General features: G+C 38.7%; 1 protein-coding gene across 1 annotated transcript in view; it reads left to right on the top strand.

The window, feature by feature from the left end:
- The window catches only part of LOC140908685 (EGF-like photoreceptor maintenance factor), a gene marked incomplete at its 5' end in the record, with an annotated part of 102992 nt that extends 80080 nt beyond the window's left edge, over positions 1-22912 (top strand). Inside the window, one exon of the mRNA XM_073336354.2 lies at positions 22787-22912. Coding sequence (XP_073192455.2) covers positions 22787-22912 — 126 coding nt within the window. The remainder of the gene's footprint in view (positions 1-22786) is intronic.
- Positions 22913-23196: the final 284 nt, after the last annotated feature.

Raw genomic sequence — 23196 nt, 5'->3', positions numbered from 1 at the left:
GCCATAGAACTTCCCCAAAATAATTCATAGAGCATAGCTTTTAGAAAAAAAATTCCAAATTTGATTTAAAAATTGTCAGAGATGAAGGATCCACTATGATGCAGGTAAGTGGTTCCAATGGTTAATTACTCTCACTGTTAGACTGGAAATGAGGTTTACATTTTTTATGTGTAGCTTCAACATTAACCAATTGGATTATGTTATACCTATCTTTGATAGATTGAAGTGTCTATTATTAAATATTTGTTCCCCATGTAGGTAGTTATAGACTGTAATTGTCACCCCTTAACTTTCTCTTTGTTGAATAGATTGAGCTCCTTGTATCTATCACTGAAAGGCATGTTTTCCATCGGGTTGGTCCCCCATCAGCTTTCTCCCTCACTAAGGGGCTTTCCCCTGCCCTGAGGTGATCTCCTGCTCTCCATCCCCATAGCTCTCATTGCCTTTCCTGTCCATCCTCCCCTCCCCCTGAGTTTCTCATCTTCATCATTTGTCTTTTTATCTTTACCATTTAGTTAATCAGCACCACTCTGGGGTGGGCTCCAGCTGTGTGTGGTCTAAGTTTAAGACCCTCCTGTATAGGTAGAGCAGAACCTTCTCTCCACTCATGGGGCCCCTGCTGCTCTTGTGCAGTTGGAGAAGGGGTAGTTTGAAGGGGACCAACTAGATAAGGATATTTTGAAGGAGACCATCAGCCAGATAAAATTGCTAGCGTGGTATTACCACTTAAAAAAACAAACAAACCACACTTCATCCATAGACTCTCTGTGGCCTATGAAATGAAACCAAATGAAAACAAACTTCATTAGCTTCAAGGAGTTGTTGTACACTGTTCGAAACTTGGCCTTAAGTTTTATAAGTTAGAAACAAGGAATCCTTTCAGAACTGTTGAAATCAGTTGGAACTTTTTGAATGGGAGGACTACAAGATGCATCTGTTGTTCAGATACCAGGGTGAGGACACATTTGAATTTTTTTTTTTTTAGGTAGATAGACTTATTTATTTATTTATTTTAAGGAAAAACTATACACAATCATTTTAGGCCCATTCTGTTGTTTGTTTTCTTGCTTTTTAAATGATAAATTTTCAGTTAATGTTTCTTAGGATCTTACAGTTAGTGCAGAATATTAGGGTTATAATTGAATGTACACCACTGTTATAAGATCACTCTGTAGAGGTGAATATTTGGAGTTCACATTTTAGTTTCTAGTTGCTCAATTTTTCTCTGTATACAAATGTATATGACTGGGATTGCTAGAAACTCACCACTATCGGCTTTCCAACCATTTAGATGGTAGATACCCCTCCCTCCCTCCTTTGTTTCAACATTAAAGTATGCAGATAATATTATGCATGATACACGTATAGGGCAAAATGATTTATTGATGTTATTTCATTAACATACTAATAGTTCTCATGGTAGTTTATCAGTAATGTTTCTTTTTTCATTCTGAAAGTTTCCGATTTTGAGACGGTTTAGATAAGTATTGCCATCTTTATTTTTTGTTTAAATGAGCAGATTATTGAACTTGAATCTGGTTTTCATGTTCAAAAATATAACCACCATGCTATTCACTTTTGAAAAAATTAAGGCCTTCGTGTTTATCATCAAATACAGTGACTGCAGATAATCCAGAACAGTGCTTACATTTCAGAGTAACAGCCGTGTTAGTCTGTATTTGCAAAAAGAAAAGGAGTACTTGTGGCAGTTTAGAGACTAACCAATTTATTTGAGCATAAGCTTTCGTGAGCTACAGCTCACTTCATCGGATGCATACTGTGGAAAGTTTAGAAGATCTTATTATATACACACAAAGCATGAAAAAATACCTCCTCCCACCCCACTCTCCTGCTGGTAATAGCTTACTTTGGCTTTTTTGGATTCATCTGTAAACAAATAGTCTTTATTCTTGTTAATGATATGCATGTTTAATAAAATATCAAAACAGCAAGATGCTCTGGTGCACTCCATTATCTCCTGATTTCTCGGTGTATGGAAAGTTGAAGAGCTGTGCTTTGTTTCTTTCAGTTGTATTAGCATTTATAAGATTATACACACATTATTCAAATGAAGCCAAGAGCAGGTACAGTACTTGAAACCATTCTTACATTTAAAAATGCTTTTACATCTTTCAGCATGCATAAGTAGAGACATTTTCTAGCTACACATGCAAAATTCATCAGCAATCATTTAATAAGAGAAAAAATCTATTTATAGCTGTATCCTAAGCTATTCTCCAATTGCCTTCAGTTACTTCTTTTTTTCTTCAAATTTTGGTTGCTTTTCTTCATAGAAACTGGCAAACTTTGTCTTGTGGTACAACCTTGACACTTAATTCTTCTGCCCCTCACACTAATTCTTAAAATTAAATGTTGACAGTAGCATCCATCTCTTTTGAGCAGGGGGTTGGACTAGATGACCTCCTGAGGTCCCTTCCAACCCTGATATTCTATGATTCTATGAAACTTAGAATCTATGATTCTAAGTATCAAGTAGATTTTCTTTTCTAAACTATATAGACTTATCTGACGAGCAATATTCAAAAGGTTCCCAAAAGCTAGTTGACTCATACCCTGTTGACCTGAACATGAATCTCTGTGGAGAAGTACGGCAGTCCCACTGTTATGCACACAAAGTTTAATGAAACAGGAAAAATGAAATTCAGTCACATTTATTTTCATGACACAATATTGAAAGACGGATTACAATGCGTATTTCCAAATGTAGAGATCGCATTACATATTTTCCTAACACTAATGATTACTTACTGCTCTGCAGCACCCTCTTTTTCTCAGCTGAAAAGAATAAAAAACCCTCAGAGAACAACAATGTGTCAGGACAGACTTGATTAATTTTCCCTATTGTGTATGGAAGCGGACATGCTTCGTCGAATCAGCTTTGATGAACTAATCCAGAATTTTGCAATCAGAATATCTAGAAAGAAGCTATTTTAATTTCAGCATGCATGTAAATTTTGTGTCATTTCAAAAAATAAAATTTTATTTTACGGTATAGTACTGGTTTTTATTTTGAATTACATGGGGAAGAGGTGGGGGACCATAATCTTTCTTGGAATCTAAATTTATTTTTAAAAAGACAACAGTTTTTTAAAGAGAGAAATGTGTTTTAGTTTAGTATTTAAACTTAAACAAATACTTTGAGAAAAGTCAAATAGTAAGTAACTCAGTACATTTTTTTTTTTAAAGTTCGTCCGAGCCATTAGTTTGGGAATTAGTTTCTTAGGCACTGATCCTGCACTGGTCCAGGGTTTCGTGTCAAGTTTTTGCTGGTTTCATTGTATGAACCACCATTAAAAATAATCTAACTTTTTATTAAAGACCTATAAAAAGAAGGAAAAATAGTTAAAGTATTTGAAATGTGAAGTATTAAATAAAAGACAAGTTGGGTGAGGTAATATCTTTTATTGGACCAACTTATCTTGTTGAAAGAAACAAGCTTTTGAGCTGCACAGAGACACTCTTATGGTCTGGGAAAGGTACTCAGAATGTCATAACTAAATACAAATTGGAACAGATTGTTTGTTTAGCATAAGTAGTTAACACATATTCTAAAACACCATTCAAGGGGAAGTGGCCCATTAACACCTCCCAATCATAAGACAAAAAATGGGAGTTGGTAGGCTACAGATTATTGTAATAAACCATAAATCATGGTCTTTATTAGGACCATGATTTTTAGCATCTATCAAACTTATGAAATTAAACTCCCAGGCTCATCTTTTGGAAGGTGTTGTGGAGGTTTCCTTTGAAGACAAGGACTGAGAGGTCATATATGGAGTGGTACATTTTGTGAATAGTGTTCACCCATAGGTGAGGTGGTGTTTTTGTCTTTTATCATTTTTCTGTGAGAATTAATTTGAGTATAGTGATTAATGTGGCTAAAACCAGATATTGTTTTGGGGGCATTGAGTGCACTGGATGAGGTACACCACATGTTAAGTGTAGAACCCATGGATCTTTAAAGGTGTGTGTGTGTGTGTGTGTGTGTGTGTGTGCGCGCGCGGGAGTACTGATTATCATAACAGTAGAGAGATGTCTTCATATTTTGCATCTTTTGTTATGGCAGGATTTGGAGCCACTTTCTGCTGGTGTGTCCTGGTCTCTGCGGAGCTTGTTTCTACTGAGGAGTTGGTGAAGTTGGGGATTGTCTGAAGGACAGAAGATGCGGTTCAAGAGATATTTCTTTCAGAATGTGGTCCAAATTTAGTATGGGTTGTAATTGCTTAATGATACCCCATATGGGTGTCACTGTGGGTTGCTAGGTGACAACTAGGAGTGTGCAGTCAGAAGGGTTCCCATCCCCATACTGAAGCAAGTTCTCTTTGGTGAAGGCAGTTTTAAGTGTGTTACGGTGTGTACCCAGACTTTTTCCTTGGAGCATATTCTGTGGTATATGTGTACCTGGCTGTAGATAACAGATTTCTTAGTGTTTTTTGTGGTGCTTACTAGATCTGTGAATGTAAATGTGGTGATCTGTGGATTTGTTGAATATAGTTATTTGTGGGGTTTCATTGTTGAATCTGATCATGCTGTGCAGGAAGTTGATGCTGGTGTGGGAGTTTTCTAGAGAGAGTTTGATGGATGGATGATGGCTTTTGAAGTTGTGGTGGAAAACTATGAGGGAGTTTAAAAATGTCCATTCAGAGAATGAAAATACCATTTATAAATCTCAGGTATATCATTCATTTTATGGTGCATTTGTCCAAAAAATCTTCCTCAAGGTTGTCCTTGAAGAGGTTGGCATATTAGGGAGCCATCTTAGTACCTATGGCTGTTCTCGTGGCTCAGACAAAGTGTTTGTTGTTGAAAGTAAAATTGGTATGGGTTATACATTAAATGGATGAGTTTGGCGATGTGTTTGGAGTGGACATCCAAGAACTGTCCAATGTTTTGTAGATATTTGAGACAGGCAGCAATTATGTCATTTTGGGGGATGTTGGTGTACAAGGAGGTGACATCAAAGTGGCACAGGTGGTGTTCTGAGGTGGGGGGAATTAATATTGCAAAGTTTGTGGAGGAATCAATTGTGTCCTTGAGGAAGCTGGCCCTTTGAGTGGTGAGTGGTTTGACAATGGCTTCTATGAGTCCTGATTTGGGCAGATATCATGTCTACCTAGGTTCCCTTGTTTGTGTATCATAGGAAACATGTAGAAGGTCTCTGGGTTGGGTTTCTGGGGAATGAGGTCACAGAGTTTTTCCTGGAGTTGTTTGGGGAAATATTTGATGATATCCTTAAATTCCTGGGTGAACTGTGGTTTGGGGTGCTCTTTGAGTTCTTTATAGTAGGTGGTGTCAGAGAATTGTTGGTTGGCCTTGTTAACATAGTCATCATGGGTGAGAACTACAATGGCACCCCCTTTTGTCTTCAGGTTTGTTTACTATCAAGCAGTTGGATTTCAGGGACTGCATAGTTGTCCTTTCTGAGATGAGAGATTGTGGTGGATGTGATGCTTAAGGATTTCACAGTACATTTTTTTTCCTGAACCAATCAATGTAACGATTAATTGCGCGCCTTTGTCCACTGTGGTGCATCCAGTCAGATGGTTCTTGTTTTCTTGTGACTGTTGGTGGAGATGTGGTAGTTGGTGGTGATGTTGCCATTGCTGTCAGACAATTCTTTGAGGTAGTGTCAGTGAAAGAATTATCCTGGTCCTCTACATGCTAATGTGCTATCAGGTTCTGTGGTGGGGCAGAAGTTTAGTTCCTTAGTTCAGATTATTCAGCTCCTTTGAGGGGTAATTTTGATAAAGTGATGGTATTGGGGTATAGTGTAGTGTTCACGTGGTGAGTCCTGGTGCCATGATTTCTCCTGGAGGTGGTGTTGGTGGGTCGTGGAGTTGTTGTAGTTGGTTCCACTTTTTGTTTTTGTGTTGGATGGTTATCATCAGGTGTTTGATAGTTGTGTTGGGTTTATTGTATGATCTGTAGGTAGGTTTCCTGATTTTAATTTTTTTCCATACAGTGTGTGGGACTAATGATGATTTCTTGTATGAGAGGGCCCCCTTCTGGAGTATTTAAGGTGCAAGAGATGGTTCCTCAGTTTTTCTGAAAACCTTCTGCAGAGTTGTTCAGCATATTTAGAATTGTATGTAGTGGTCAGAAGGTTATAGATGATTGTCCTTTGGGGATGATACCCTAATAAACAGCCCAATAACAACCTTGTGTGTGAAACTAGACACTCACTACTATGCCCTTGAATGAATTTTCACAGAAAATTGATAAAAGACAAAAACACCATATCACTTATGGGTGAACTCTTTTCACAACACAACCACTCCATATCTGACTCTCAGTCCTCTTCCTTAAAGGAAACTTGCACAACCCTTTCAAAAGCCACGCATGGGAGCTTAAATTCATAACTTTGCTAGACACTAAAAATCATGATCGTAATAAAGATGCTGGATTTATAGCTTAATACAACAATCTGTAATTTACTAACCCCTCTTTTTTGCCAACATGGTTACAACAACACTAGAAACAAATATTAAAGAAAGTTTTTATTGTGAAGTATTTCATATTCCCTTTCACTTTAGCTGCATAGAATTTTTTTAGGGGAGCCCCTGCTTAGTTGTGTTTTAAGACATTAATTATCCTTCTGGGGGCGGGGAGAGAAAAAAGTTAATGGTCTGAAGCTGTTTTTGCTTGTGTTACTGGAGTTCAGTCCTAGTTCCTTTTTGACAAAATGAGACAAACACATACAAATGGCGAGAGAAAAGAACTGCAAAGGTAGAATTTGCTGCTTCTGTCTCTGATGCTGATGTTTGCTTGCAGCTTTGCTGCTTGAGAAACATGGGCATTACACATAGTTTTATCAGCCATTCTGAGACTTGGCAAGCTTCTACCAATGTCAGGCTGCTTAAGGGATTACTTTTAGCTACCTTTTTGGTTACAGACTCACAGCAGTGTTAAAAAAGTTGAAGATGTCTGTCCAGCTCCACCAAACTTCTGTTCTCGGTTAAGAAGAAAAGAAGAGAGAGAATAAGGTGGAGAAGGAGATTAACACATGAGGAAACTGATGACAGCAGAAACCCTAGTGTCTCATGGGTGTGATTCAGAATTTAGTCATTCATAATTGGAGTGACAATGTCATCCGTTCCCTTTCTCACATCCAATCTGGATGATGAAGACTGCCAGTAATGTCTTGGTGGACCCTGGAGGTTGTAGAGATGGTGAGGGTGGACGCCATCATGGTAAAGCTGGCTCCTTCTAGTGCCCGTGTGTTCTCCTGTACCCATTTAGTGACCCCCCAGATAAACCATGTGCAAGAAGAGGTGGCAGCCTCATCTTATTAACATGAACCAATCAAAATGCATTTCCGTGATTTCAGCTATAAACAGTTCCTCATATTTCTAGAATTGTTCAGCTTGTTATCACATTAACTAGTGACTTTACCCAGAGCCTTCAAGACCTTTTAGCACAGTTAATTTGAGTTAGACAATACGGTTTGTACCAGTGTATTTGTCTCCAACTTTTGCCAACTTTCATTAATAATTTTATTTAGCAGACTGAATTAGGGTTCTGTCACTTTTTAACTGACCCAGCCAACAATGCCAATTCTTATGCCATACACAGTGGTTGTGAATTCCTTCTTGCCTCCATGAAAATCACTTTACATTCAGAAAACCAATATGAGATTTTATCACCTTGTAATGTCAGATGTCATCAGGTGGCACTGTTACGTATAGTCTTCCAAATTCCTTTCCTTAGTATGAGAAGCAAATGTTAAATCTTGAAGACATGCTGCAAGTTGTTAATTTTGGTTATGCAAGGTTCTGGGTAGAAGGAGTTTGTAGACTCTCAAACTTTAAGTCCAGAAGGGATTATCATAATCATCTGGTCTGACCTCCTGCACATCACAGACCACAAAAACTCACCCACCCGCTCCAGCAATAGGCCCATAACCTCTGGCTAAATTCTTCAATTCTTGATTTAAAGACGAACACACTCTAGTTTACTCTAGTTCAAACCAGCAAGTGACGCAAGCTGTAAAGAAAGGCAGAGACCATGCGGATTTTTTGCCTATCTGACCTGGGGGAAATTCCTTTTGACTCCAAATATGGTGATCAGTTAGACTCTGAACATGTGGGCAAGACCCACCAACCAGACACCTGGGAAAGAATTCTCTGTAGTAACTCAGAGCTGTGTGAGCAGCAAGAGAATTTGTCTGCCTTAATCTCTGATTGGAACCAATTCTTGAGGTACAATTGTTCCTTGGGAACCAGTCATAGGAGCTGGGCTGAGATTCCTGAAAAAGCACAGTTCTAGGACTGGGCTAATATACGTAAATCAAATAAATTACCCTTAGAATCTACCCAGATTGCTTACTGATTTTTCCTCCACTGGAAAGTGATTTGCAAGGCCCTGTACATCTGCTGCTGTTCAAAAATAGCCATCAGAAAGGGCCATAAGTTTGAAGTAGGGGTATAAAATGAAACCTTATTTTAAAGACGTGCATAATGGTGGTCATCATGAACTGTATAGCCATTTTTTTAAAGTTGAGCTACTTAGCTAAATGGGAAACAGTTGCTTCAACTTGAGTATATACTGGTTACATTTTCAAACCTAAGTGCTAAAGTTAGTATATGTATTAATATTTAACACTCCCAACCCCTATTTCTATTGTCTTTGAATATCATTCATGTAGGTACCTCAATATGAAATTAGGTGCCTAACTTTGGGTGGCGGGGTTTGGCCTCAATACATTAAGTGTGTACAAATATTGGCCTCAGTGCATTAAGTGTGTGATAGATGTTTTACAGGCCATATATTATTTTGACATATGAAAAGTTTTTATGCTTCTCAGGATTGTTTTGGGCTAAAATCTCATCAGAACTGGATGTCTAATAAGATCCCTGATACTTTCTCTGAGCCTGTAATGTGGCAAGAACAACATTTTTTGCAGTTTTCAGAGTAACAGCCGTGTTAGTCTGTATTCGCAAAAATAAAAGGAGTACTTGTGGCACCTTAGAGACTAACCAATTTATTTGAGCATAAGCTTTCGTGAGCTACAGCTCACTTCATCGGATGCATACCGTGGAAAGTTTCCACGGTATGCATCCGATGAAGTGAGCTGTAGCTCACGAAAGCTTATGCTCAAATAAATTGGTTAGTCTCTAAGGCGCCACAAGTACTCCTTTTATTTTTTGCAGTGTTTCTGTTTGGAGACTGATTGATGAAGTGCAGAGACATGGCATTAGGAACAGCTCATAGGCTGGATTTGGTTCAGGTCTTAGGTCTGATCTCCACTTAAAAATTAGGCTGACGTAGTTACGGAGCTCAGGGGCAGGAACAATTTGTTGAACTGACCTGGTGTAGGCATATGTCAACCCAACTACCATAATTTGGGGAGGTAGATTACCTACATAGATTGGGGAGAAAAAAAACACCCTTCTGTTGCTGGGGGAAGCATCTATGTTGCAGCATTACAATGATCAAAGGCTGATATGCAAAATGTCCTTTGTATTTCAACTAGTTATTTTATTTATTTTTCCCACATAGCTTAAGGCATTACAGTGGCCTGGCTACAGCACTCAGCCTCTGCTGCTGTAGAGTCCATAGTGTAGACAAGGCCTTAGTTGAAGGTACAGCTACCTCCTGTTGTATGAGAAATGGGTCACATGTACAATACTTTTGCTACTTCTTCCTGCATCATGTTAAACATCTGATTGTGGCAATGCCAGACATAAGAATTTTGAAGTGATGTTCTAAGCTTGATACTTCAATACCTAGAATGTTCTTCCAGATTATCACAGAGCTCTTGTCTGAAATCTGGGAACAAACTGAAAGCTTGGGTCATGTTTCTGGGAGCACTAAATTCTTGGGTGTATTTCTGCTTAACTGAAACTTGTTTATGACCTTTAACTATTCATTGAACAACTGAGCTAAAGGTCAAACCAGATATACTGATCAAAGGCTGATATTCAAAATGTCCTTTGTATTTCAACTAGTTATTTGGTTTATTTTGCACACATAGCTTAAGGCCATTATTTTTCATTAGTTTTCCTTTGCTATTCAGTACCTGTCACCTTGAAGCTGACATCATTGACATGTTTCCTGGCTAGCCATCTAGGAGAAAAAAGGGGAGAAGAGCATAAATAGAATAAATGTTAAAGCTCAAGAAACAGTAAACTCAACAGTAAGCAATCATTAATTAGAATGTCAGATTTCAAACTGCAATGTTGATTAATAGGACATAAAAGTAAACCTAATGTATCTGTTTCAGAGTGGTAGCCGTGTTAGTCTGTATCAGCAATGTATCTGTGTTAAACTTGTCTGAATATTTTATTCAGAATTGTATTCCTGATTAAACAAAATCCACCAACCAAATTCTGCTCATTCCAGAAAGTATGGCGCTTCATTCCTAAACTTGAATAGCAAGTTTTAAACATTTTCATTTCTTCCATAGCTGTGTTTTATGGTTGTTCTTAACTGTTTCCTGTTGTCTTTTTAATGCCCTTATTTAGCACAAGCTTAAAGATCTTTATTGTTGTAAAACTGTTATGACTTTTGAATGTCATTACTTTGAAGCTATATTTCCCTTTAATTACTGTTTTTCATCTTATCAAATACCATAAAGTCTTGCATACTCAACTTTCTAGAGAAATAAATGTTCCTCTAAATTCTTTCCTGAATAACGCACATTATCCCATTTTGAATTTTCAGATAGAAACCTCATCCCTTCAACTGTCAACATCTCTCTAAATAAAATGCACTCAAACAGTGCCCAGAAAAAAACCTACTACGGTCCCAAGAGCCGTAAATTGCTGCCTCTGTAGCTTTTTTCTTTCAACAAATTTAGTGCTTATGAAATGTTCTACACTGAGAACCCAGAAAACTGAAGTGCTCTTTTCACAGTATTCATATAGCATTAGTAGTCATGTTGCATGGTTGACATGTCTCAATCATGTTAAGTGTGAACCATTTCAGGGGGCTATTGGGTATTTATTTAATTATTGGTTTCCCTGTACTAACATGTTCTTAAATGGGTCCCCAATCTTGATTGACATCTCTGGGTATGATTATAATACGAATAAAATATTATTCTTTAAATTATTGTATCAAGAACTCAAAATATACTGTAATTAGAGTTGTGGGTATGCAACACCTCTTAATTTGAAATCCAAGGTGTTTTAGATTGGACACAAACACAAAGTGGATGCTTTTGAAAATGTAAATCTTGTTTTGTTCTGAGGGAGGAAGGGCAATAGAAAAATCATTGAGCCCTATGCATATGCTTAATAATCATAATTAATATATGCAGATGAAGCTAAAGGTTCCCATGCAAAACAAAACTAAACTAATTAAAATTGATCAAATTTTGGCTATATTAGCTGATTTTAAATGTGCTGCTTCTTCCTAATTTAGCTAATAAATGATCTAGAGGCTGGAGAGATCGGCTTATTAAAAATGTTCACTGCTTCACCTATCAACCTTTCTGAAGGTTTGAATACATGAAAGATAATTTTTGATGATTAATTAACATATAATATGTAATGAATGTATAATTATTTTTGGTGCATAAATATATACTAGACTTAGAAGAAGAGAAAGGAACATACCATTAGAATTTTCAATGTACCTTGGCTGGAGGAAAGATGTATAAATAAGAACTGGGATTAAATGAGTGTTTGAATATCCATAATATTGTCTGGGCTTCTGTAAATGGGTATTGAGATGAACACAGGTAATTTTACTTCTAAAATTGTGTGGAATTCTTAGTGTCTTCTATTTGATGTGCACCAAATACATAGGCTCTGTGACCCGTACTGGAGCAGCACAAATAAGAAAAAACATAAGATACTTTAAATTTTAGGGCAACATGAATATTTGCAGCTAATCATTCCAACCATAAATTTTAGCAACACATTTTAGTGATAAAATTGAAGAATTTTAAAGAAGTGATTTTGAAATGAACAGTTTAATCCTTTCATTTAGACTTTATCTTGACTTTTCTGCGCTGCTAAACTCATCTTCAGTATCCAGTACCTACTCTATCCCTCACCCTTTGGAGTCCCACATCTTCCACTATTGCTTCCTATGTATTTCTCATCTAAAAGAAACTCTCATACCTCTCTAACTAATTTGAGTGTTATACTATCCATGTTCTCAGATCCATGTCAGTTCTTTCAAAAAGTGTTCCTTTTCTACCAGCCAGACCATCTGGCATGATGTGTGTTCCTAAGTCTGACTGCCAAACTAAAGATGAGGATTCAGGAATTTGAGGGGAGGGGAGGCACAGAAGGAATTCAGACCAAGATATGGAGGAGGAGACGGGTTAATTTGGGATTTCCTCCATCCTTCACTCAAGAAATCTTCCCTCCTCCCTGGCACAGAGGCCTCTTGGTCCCTTGCAAAATCTTTGGAAATTAGCCAGTTCTCAACTGAAGAAAAGACTGTTTCCTAAGAGTAAATGAAGTATCAAGCAAGAATACAATCCAGTCCATTGTTTTTATATCAAAGCAGAGAATAGATAAATAATTTAATACTGTAAGAGTGCTATTCATCCTGTTTTCTAGAACATCTTTCTATGCAGCTCTTCCTGACAGCATGATTTCTGAAGAAAACTTTACATTAAGATTTTAGGATAGCTGAAGATGAAGAAGCTTCCTGATGCTTTTTACAAGCTGCTAAATTTATCTGTGGTGTTATTAAAACCTGACTTCACTTTGTCATAGTAATGAAAAATTGGCATTTTAATCTGGCCTTTTTATTCATTGAATCAGTTTTTTTTTCATCTAGATCACTGCTAAAAGCAATTCCCATTTAAAAGAAGATCTTTAAAGTTTTGATCCACAGAAAATGCCATCAGAAAGAACAAATTGTGACACAATTGATGTTAGAAACTCAGTGAGATTTAAAACTGTTTAATATATACAATATATTGTCTTGGACTCTCATTTCTATGGTACTGTCACAGGCTGGATAGCCCTCTAAGGCAATCTGGGGTCAGCATTGCCTATGACTTAGCAGTTACCTTTCAGCCTTGTCCATGTTCTTGCCCAGGGATGACCAACCTGTGGCTCTGGAGCCATGTGCGGCTCTTCAGAAGTTAATATGCGGCTTCTTGTATAGGCACTGACTTTGGGGCTGGAGCTACAGGCGCCAACTTTCCCATGTGCCGGGGGGTGCTCACTGCTCAACCCCGGCTCTGCCACAGGCCCTGCCCCCACTTCACCTCTTCCCACCCCCTCTCTTGAGCCAGCCATGCCCTCGCTCCTCCCCCGCCAGAGCCTCCTGCATGCCACAAAACAGCTGATTAGGAGATGCAATGGGGGAGGGGGAAGCACTGAGCGGCAGACCTGCCGGTGGGTGGGAAGTGCTAGAAGCGGGGGTGGGGAGCTGATGGGCAGATGCAGGGGCGCTGCTGACGTATTACTGTGGCTCTTTGGCAATGCACATTGGTAGATTCTGGCTCCTTCTCAGGCTCAGGTTGCCCACCCATGTTCTAGCCTCTTCGGGTATGTCTACACCTTACACTAAATCTGGACTCTCATTCAGATGTAAGCCTGCTTCCATCCACACAGAAATCAGTCTGACTCAGGTCAGGAATGCTTCTGGGCTTAGGTCCACAGACCTTACTGGGGGGTGGGGGAGTGGGTAAGAGCCTGGAAGCTCTTGATAGAGGCAAAATACTAGATAGCAGGGACATCGGGAAGGCCTCAGGCTGATCAGTTTGCAGCAATGATCCAGACAGGGCCTCAGAGGAGCAGTGTCTATGAAAAGGGCACAAGCATGGAGGCTGCAGAAAAAAAATGGATGGTGCTGTTCTGACAATCAATGTTTATTTATCATGTGAATCAGTGTGTGTGGATGTGAAGGGCCTAATCTCTTTAGTAGACAGATAGCAGGGTGAGAATGCTGCAGGAGAAGAGGACATACAGCTGATTCAGAAACATAAAGAGTGACCAAAAGAAAAGCAAGAGTTTCAGACTGTAGCCTTTGATCAATTTGGGTGCAAAATGCACAAGTACTAATCACAAGTTCTTTACTTGAGCTGTTTACATAAAATTAATTATAGAAGTGAGACTGGTAAGTCACATAGAGACATGAAGACTTTTTCAAATGAATACAAGTATAAAAGTACCTGCAGAAAAGACAGATACATGTACTAAGACAATCCCCACTATCCTGTGCATAGTCAACATTATTGACATCCCCAGAATTAGAAGAGATGACATTAGGAACAGCAAGTGGATCAATCCTATAAGTGGGCATGGTGTTCAATTTTCCACATCTTGTCATCCTTGTGTACCCAACTAGAGGTTGGTCTCATCATCTTTTATAACATTTTGTCCTTCTACCCCCACATAGCCAGAACTATATTTGATTTGGTCTTGGCCTCTTGCCCATGTTTGTTATTCCAGGGGATCATAATTAGGGTTCCAAGTGTTGTCATGAGCTATTTGCATCAATATGTTTCACAATGGTTTTGATACATAAATGGGGTTTTCCTCCATAGTTATACAGACCAACCCCACCCTAAATTCTGTTATTGCAAGCTGAGTGTGTTCATGTTCAGGATACGTGTATATTATAATATACACATTGCTAAAATGTCTGACCCTCAGTCAAGCACTTATGCTAATTGCTTAGCTCCATTGGGCTTCAAATCTGTTTGAGACTATTTCCGTACATTTGTTCCTCCCTAATTGCAAAACAGCTTTAATAATGGCATCTTTTTAAGCACACGGACTATAGTTTAAACATAAGCATAAATCTTCCAAGTTTAGGTCAGGGGTCAAAGGCCAGCAAGATTGAGCTCCTGGAGGATGAGAGAGTAGGTTTTGAAACACAGATCAAGAGCATACAAAAAGAACTCCAAGAGATGAGTGAGCTGCTCTATGAGATGAGCCGACTGCAAGGAGATCTGGAGCAGCTACAGACTGAAAAACTCATTGGTAAAAGTCAGAGAAGATAACGAGGTGATGTGGATAGTGCCCAACTGAGGGTATGGATCATAAGGCTGGCTTTAGGGACTGTGGGCAACTTGGGGAACCCTCTTTAATGCATGTGAATTTTTATGGTGTGTTCTTGTATAACATGCTGTGGGAATATTTTGGTTTGGTATGGAAGACGTTTGGGTGATGTGTACAGGGATCCAGTTTGGACTCTGGTCCCAGAATAAGGATGGATCTCTCTCAGGTAAAGCCTGTGAAAGGGGCAGGCTTTTCTGAAAATGAGTGGGAGGAAGTATGCCAGTATGTAACTGAAGTAAGTCCAGGTACTCTGTGGCAGACCAGGTGCACCCAGTTGGACTAATGGAGAGCATGGGACTGCACCTTGGCTATCATGAGACAGGGGGAGTTTCAGTGAGGACAAGCTGGAAGGGAAGAGGATTAGCAGTGACGAGGAAACGGCAGAGGGAGAGTGAGTCAGTAGCAAGAAGCAGGAGTAGCAAGACTGCCAGAATCCCCTGGGAGGGGAAGCAGGGAGAGCCCGAGATGTGAAGGGTGAGCTGTGGACCTGTTTTGTTTAAGTTGGATAATAAAAATGCTCAAAGAGACTGTGGCTGGAGCAATGAGTCATTTGGCAGCTGGACAGAAGCCCTGACTTATCAACAGTTATTCAGATACACAGGATAAGATTATGGCTATTAGTGCTGATTGAAAATGTTCCATTAAAATTTTTTCAATGGAAAATTGTGTTTTTGACAAAATGATTTTTTTCCACAAAAAGCATGTGATTTCTGCATAAAATGTCTCTATCTCATAAAAAAAAATCAAAATATTTAAATTCAAAATGGTGCCTCATTGAAGTTTTAGTTTGGATACCTTCTCCCACTCTAAGGGTTGGGCTCTCTCAGTAAGTACCACATCCAGAGACTCCTAAGGCACGCCCTCTCCTTTCGCCAAGAGCGTGCTTCATTAGAGACCTAGTCTGGCTCAGGAGCCCAAACCATAGAGGAAAATGGGAGCATAAGGCACCCGTGGCATGAATATAGGCTTATGAACTGAAATATTTCAGGTTTTGGCTTAAATATTTCTGTTTTCAGGCAAAATATTTCATTTTTTGCTATTTTGTCAAAAAGTCAAAATTTTCTATGTAAATTGTTGTAGCAAACAAAAAATATAGTGTGTTGTTGAAATTTTCGGTCTGTGTCTATGGGGGTATGGGGGAGGGAGGGACCAAACCTATATTCTGACCAGCACATATTAGGTTCTAATCATAGGGTCAAATTTTGCCTTTACTTACACCCACTGACATTAGTGAGCCTACACGTATAACTGAAGTCAGAACTTGAATCCATATTATTATGGTAATTGAGTTGGTTTTAAACTCTCTCTTCAGAAGCATAGGTGTGAAGATTTAATGTATTCATAATTTGGATTCTTGTTGTGTGTGTGATGAATCTTTTGTGTTGTAGTTTCTGTTTGCCAGATGTTCAGCTGCCATTTTCCAGTAACACAGGTTTGTAAATGAAGAATTACTCTTTTTTTAATGGTGTCAAAGAGGAAAAATATGCTAATAGTAAGAAATTAAACTTTCTTACCAGCTACATAGTTAATTGGATGAAGATACACAAGTGTGCACGTGAGGTTTTAGGTATGCATATGGGAGATAGAACTGGTGACAATGTTTGATCCTTGCTACATTAGATTGTCATTTGCCTACATTAAGCAAAGCTGTTGTTCTCATAATTGCAATGCAAAACTACTGTGCTATGCATATTGTACACTAAAGGCTATACTCTCTGTGAAATAATTTTGCTATTTTTCACCTGCTGCAGAGGACAATTATCTTGTTCCTTTGAGACCATTAAAAAGTGCTGATTTGCAGATACACAGTTATCACTCCATTTAACTTAACCATGGTGCAGTGTGCATTATATTTATTTTGTGCATATAGCTGCAAAAATAGAAGGAGGTAGAAATATAGAAATGGATACAAAACCATTTCTCTTTCTGAAGTCTTGTGCCTCATTCACTACACACCTAATGGTGTCTTTTTAAACATGCCCTGTCCAATAATTTCTTCTATGTATGGAAGATGAAATTTTATATCTGGTTCAAGCCTTACACAGCATCCCTGCTTATAGCATTGCTGCCCCATCAACAGACAAAGAGAAAGTGTCTTTCCCATTTTAAAAAGTTCTAGCCTTCCCATTGGCTCTTTTGGTCAGGTGTCCACTCCTTTTCTTTTACCTGTGGGCTAGTTAACTCTTTACAGGTAAAGCAAGCAGAGAACAGCTACCAAGAGGGATTTTACCGCTAACTGTCTGGCTGGGTGTCCATCAAAGGGAGGTACCCCACCACTTTATTTATCACATGTTATAAATACCCAATTTTGTTATTTTAGGCAATACTGTGTACTCTGTTTAGGTTCCTAGGGTGAAATCTGGCCCCTCAGAGCCAGAATTTTACCCCTAAAGTGCTATTTTGGGAAAGGCTCTCTTTCTTCTGGTTTCAGGTCAGATGTTCTTGACTATGTTCAAACCTGAATGACAAAATCTAAACCTCTAAATCCATATCCAAGAACTTAAATATGTGGCCTGATTTTCAGAAATGCTAAGCACTCTCGAAGTCCATTCAAGTCAATGGGAGCTGCAGGCATATAGCATCTCTGAGAGCCATGCCACTTATTTAAGTGCCTAAATAAGGATTTGTCTGCATATCATTAGGCACTCAGGTTTGGAAATTTGGGGCAATGTTTCCATTAATAACCGAGAAGCTCCAGGTCCCAGAAGGCTATGACTAACAGTATTTTTATATTATGGACCTGATTCTCTGCTGCACTGCATCTTGTGCAGTCGTTTACCTGTGCAAAGCTGGCAAAAAATCACTATCAAATAAGAATGGTAGGAGTTTACTCACTTTGCATAAGTATAATGATGACACAAGGTGCAAGGTAATGGAAGGTCTCCAGCATGTAGAATTCCTTCCTGAAGTCTCTCTCTTTCACACTGTAGCTACCCACTCCACCATCGAAGTGCTAGGTTGCAGCCACAATACTTCTACTTGAGCAAGAGAAGATTTTCCTTTGAAGTATATCAACAGATTCCTTAATCAGTTGTTTCATGTTGATCAAAACATCAGCCTTTTCATTTCCTTTTCCCAGGGAAGAACTACCAGCCTCTGTCAGTGTCACGAATCAAACCCAAATCTTCTTCCTGGTGGTATAAAGCACTACCACTAGGGCACTAGGCTAGCTTTTTCTGTTTTTAAGAGCAAATAGAAGAATTCTGTTTAGTTTATCCTGTCACTTTGCTGCATTGATATTGTCAGGGTTCCCTCCCCACTGAACTCTAGGGTACAGATGTGGGGACTCGCATGAAAGACTCCCTAAGCTTATTTCTACCAGCCTTAGGTTAAAAACTTCCCCAAGGCACAAATACTTCCTTGTCCTTTGATGGGTACTATGGCCACCACCAAGTGAGTTAGACAAAGATTCAGGAAAAAGACCACTTGGAGTTCCTGTTTCCCTACAATATCCCCCCCCCCCCCACAACCCCTTCCTCCCCTTTCCTGGGGAGGCTTGAGAATAATATCCTAACCAATTGGTTACAAAGTGATCACAGACCCAAACCCCTGGGTCTTAGGATAATAGAGAAATTCTACTGCCTTTGGGCTGTACCAGTTCTGAATGATGCTGTTTGGCCTACATTGCAGTGACTCTTCAGAGACTTGAGGCCAGAAGGACTACTGGGCTTGGACCAGGACCATCAAGCAGATGTGGGTGTTATGATATACAAAGCACACGGGATCTTTTATAGGAATGAAGGCAAATATGCCGCATTTATTGAAAACACAACAGTTAGCATATGCTTTTCAGTCACACACACATACACACAGTCCCACCAGTCGATGTTTACAGTTACCAGTCCAGAGTCTGGATCAATAAATCAATCAATCAATCAATGCATCCAATGAAGTGAGCTGTAGCTCACGAAAGCTTATGCTCAAATAAATTGGTTAGTTTCTAAGGTGCCACAAGTACTCCTTTTCTTTTTGGATCAATCTAGTGGCCAGCCAGATTGGTCGCAGAGGGGAGCCAGGCTTTGTCGGTTGCGATCCGATGCTCCTGGAGTAGTGGCAAGACAAATCCAAAATCCCATGGCAAAGCTCCCTGTTCTTATAGTTCTTTGTCTCTATTGAAGTCTATAGATTTGCTGTGTCAGTTTGTGACATGTTATTCCTTAATCGGTGTATCTTTTGATGTAAACATTCCAAAACACCTCCGAGAGGGTCATCCTGTATTTAATCACTCGTCTTTAGGGGTGCCAGACTTTACCTCAGGGTCATGAATTTGTCTTCCCTCAGTCATGGATGCACACTGATGGTTCTCTGGTGTAGATAAGTCTCCTTAGGCATCTTCGCCCCTCCTTTCTTGACCATCTGGTTAACATTGGCCTTCACACCTTATCTTTTCCTGATGCATGCATCCCTCATTCATGCAGTCTCTCACAGAGAAGGCACAATTTAAACTTCACTAAGTCTTGTGATCAAAAATAGTTTACATTGTGGCTCAGGCCTTCAACATTCCTTTAATCTAATTAACATAGATACACTACAAAATCGTGTCTCTTATTAACTAAACTTTATAACAGGTCCTAATTGTAATGAATATGCGAAACAGGATCCCAGTCTCAGATGGTTATTACTTTCTGTTATTCAAAAAGGGTGGCTGGCAGAATGAAATCAGAGTTTACATCAATTCTTATGGTACAATTATAAAATTTAGCTCTTACATGAGGGCCTGGTACTCCTGGGTGAAAACCCTGGTTTACCTCAAAAGTGGTGAAATCAAAGCTAACCTACTGGAGGGTCAAGTAACCAGGCAAAAGGGGACCCTAGCAGACAAGGCCTACAGAGTGAAACCCTTCAATGTCACTCCTTGCCACAAGGCTGATAAGTTACTTTTTCACAGATGTCTAATGTGACACACCTGAGGGCTAATTTGTAGACATGCTGTGCACACCCTGCTGTGACAAAAGTCAAATTGGAGGTGTTATTTGTACATGAAAAAGTGCTGTTAAAATGAGAAGTACTCTAAAAAATCAAGCCAAGACAATTAGTTGAAACATTGGGCAATATTGGCAGTAACTTCTCTGTGCCTCAGATGTGGTACTGAGGCAAAGAGAGATTAGCCAAAATTGTCAAAAGTGTCAACTGTTTTTTGCAGGAGTTGTCATATTGTGGTAAAAACATTTATCTCTTGTGTTTTGCATTACAACCCTACCATGGTCAAAAGAGAAATGTCAAATGAGAAATTTCCAACAGCTGATAGATGTTAATGGTACATATGTTTTTAGTAATGTTTAAGGATAAACCACTGATTCTTAAACTCAGTTGCTGGCTCCCGCATATTATTTTTGACAATCTGTTTAACCTGTCCTAGATAAGTCAGTTGCAAAGTTAATATATTGTTGTCTTTAATGCCTGGAGTATGTGCAAACCTGAACTGAGAATAACTGTTCCGAAGCCTTGCACAGATTTCTTGGTGTGTTTTTGACTAATATTTTTTCATCCTTTGAGTTTGTGTTTTCAAAACATAGTATCTTTCTTTGAGTCATAACAGTTATTATGGCACTTATAAATATGTGGAGATGGGAAGGAATCTAAAGCAACCTCCAAAACATTAAAATATTTAAATGGCCAGTGGGATGTGGGAACATACATAATGGAAAACATTAACACATGTGATAAATAAAAGTGCAGGCTGTCCAAAAAGATTTTCTTCTTCCTTTGCTGTGGCAAAATCCCCTGAAAATTGTCTGCCTCTACAGAGTTCTCTTGACCCATCAATCTCTTCCTACCATAAACAAAACAAAATAAAACCAACCAACCAAACAAAAAAGAACATCTCAAACTTTTTGTCTCTCTATATTTATATCTGTTTGCTGCTGCTGCCTTCACATCCACTATTTCTGCCAAGTCTGCTCTCTCTTCTTAGGGATTCAGGTTCACATCTGATTATCAATAGAGAGTTCAGGAGAACAATGGTAGTAACCTGAATATCAGATACATTTAAAAAAAATCTGGAACTTAATTTTTCATAACTAGTGATTATCCACCAGGAATAGAACTTTCCCAACACATCCAGGAGATGGATACAGGCCAAAGGACAAAGTATATGGGGGATATATCTCTTTTTGTTTTCTCCCCTCTCCTTAGGATCTATAATAAACTCCTTGTGCTACTACACTAATAATAGCAATGGTTGCCTTAGTCCCATGCAACCTCTTTGGCTTATGGTCCACATTTTAAGGCTCCTCACCAGATACACAGGACTCACCAGCCATAGTGTCTTTCATAGTTCCCAATCTGCTGTCCTGCGGTTGAGTGTCTGCTGCCCTATCTTGTTCAAGGTCTGTGCATGAGGGAGTTGGATGGGCCCTGCAGACAATACTTCACTAAGTGTTTCTCAAAATCTATGGTTGGCCTTGCTTAATCACAGTAGAATATATACACGATAATATTTGAAGTTTTAGTTGATCAAAAGACAATTGCCATGCTCATGCCTGGTGATGTTTTAAGTGCAGTTACAGCAGGTTTGAATTCGACCCAACAACTGTCACTATTTTCTGATGGATTTGTTGTGAGAAACTTTATTACTTCTAAGCCCTTTCCCTTCCCCTCTTTGTCAATCTGTAATTTGTGTCTATGGCTTCAACAAAACAGGCAGTCCTTTGAAGATGAAAAAATAATGCTGTCCAACCCATATTTTTGAGAGTTTTGACCCAATGTTTTCACTTTGTGATTGCTCAGTTTAGATGTTTATAACTGGAGGAGCAGATTACACAATCTTTTACTGTAAATACAAAAGTTAATCTCATACATCTCAAGACCCAACTCACAGTTTAGCAAGCACTGAAATAATTCACACTAGCCATCTTTGTCCTGTTTTCCTAACTTTTGGTAGAAAGAAGGGAAATTTTGCAAGATAGCAATCACCTGGCCAAAACAAGTGAGCTGAGACACTGGAGAAGAGAGGTGCTTGCCTTGCAGCACATCTCAAATTAATATTCAATTCAACAGATGTTCTCAAGCTTTTTTCTTTATAGACAATGTAGGCAACAAAAACATACTTTATTTTGATTTTCACTTTTATGGGACCTTTCCCCTTGCATACAGATTCCAATCAATAAATAACTGTGAAATGATGACCAGAAATGTGGGGTGGTTTATGCTTCGGTATAATTGCCTTGCAGGTGAATGGAACTGTCCTGTGACATCTGTCATTTAGAGATGAATATGCACAATGATTAAATATTTTATGCAGTTCAACCAGTGACAGATTCTGTATTCATACCTCATGTTGATTATTATTTTTAATATTGGCATGAAAATGCTGGCAAGGCTTATATTTTCTTTAGTCATTTCAGTCAATTTCTTTATACATTCTTTAGTCATTACCCAGTGTCTGGGCTATATACTTTGACTGTTTTCCTCATGCTAATCAACTAGATGTTGCACAATTACATTGCTAATGTACCATTTAAGGTGTTGAGCCTGTCTGACAGATCTACAGGCCTCACACCTGCTTACCTATGTTTATATGTTTTAGAATGTAATACTGACTGGTACAGCAAAATATATTTATTAAATAGTATAACTTACATATTTTATGTAATCCTTTTTTCAGCTTACTATCGGGCCAAAAGCATCATTATGTTTTTGATGCTCTGAAGCTTCAAAACTAGGAAACAGACTAATGCACTTGTTCAAAGACCAAAAAGGCACAACAGCCAGCAATTACTTCTATTAGAAATGTACTCAACAAGATGAAAATGGACGTTGAGATTATTTATTTTTATAATCCATTACAGAGCTACCAGTGTATCTGCCTGCCTGGATGGGAAGGAACATTTTGTGAATATGAATCCAATGAATGTAACTCAGAGCCATGCAAAAACAATGGCACCTGTACAGATCTGTTCAATAGCTACAGGTAAGCATCTCCCTCTTCCTCCCTAAATGATTAACTTTCTGCAATGACACACTAATGCTCCCAGTTATTCATTTACACCTGTACTTGGTGAATTTCAAATTACTGCACAGAAATGAACAACAACTTCTGTTATGGATACAGTGCTACAAGTACTGATGTATTCATTTGAAATCAGCAGCAGTAATTAATTGCAGATGGCAAGTGAAACAAATGAATCAATTGAAAACCCTTAGCAGGTAATCCAGTCAGGAACTGCAGCTCATCAAAGAAAATATGGAATCTCTTTCT

The sequence above is a fragment of the Lepidochelys kempii genome, chromosome 3, assembly GCF_965140285.1.
Source record: "Lepidochelys kempii isolate rLepKem1 chromosome 3, rLepKem1.hap1, whole genome shotgun sequence".
Lineage (NCBI taxonomy): Eukaryota > Metazoa > Chordata > Testudines > Cheloniidae > Lepidochelys > Lepidochelys kempii.
Note: the sequence above shows the minus strand (reverse complement) of the source record. Positions and strands in the feature narration are given on the sequence as shown.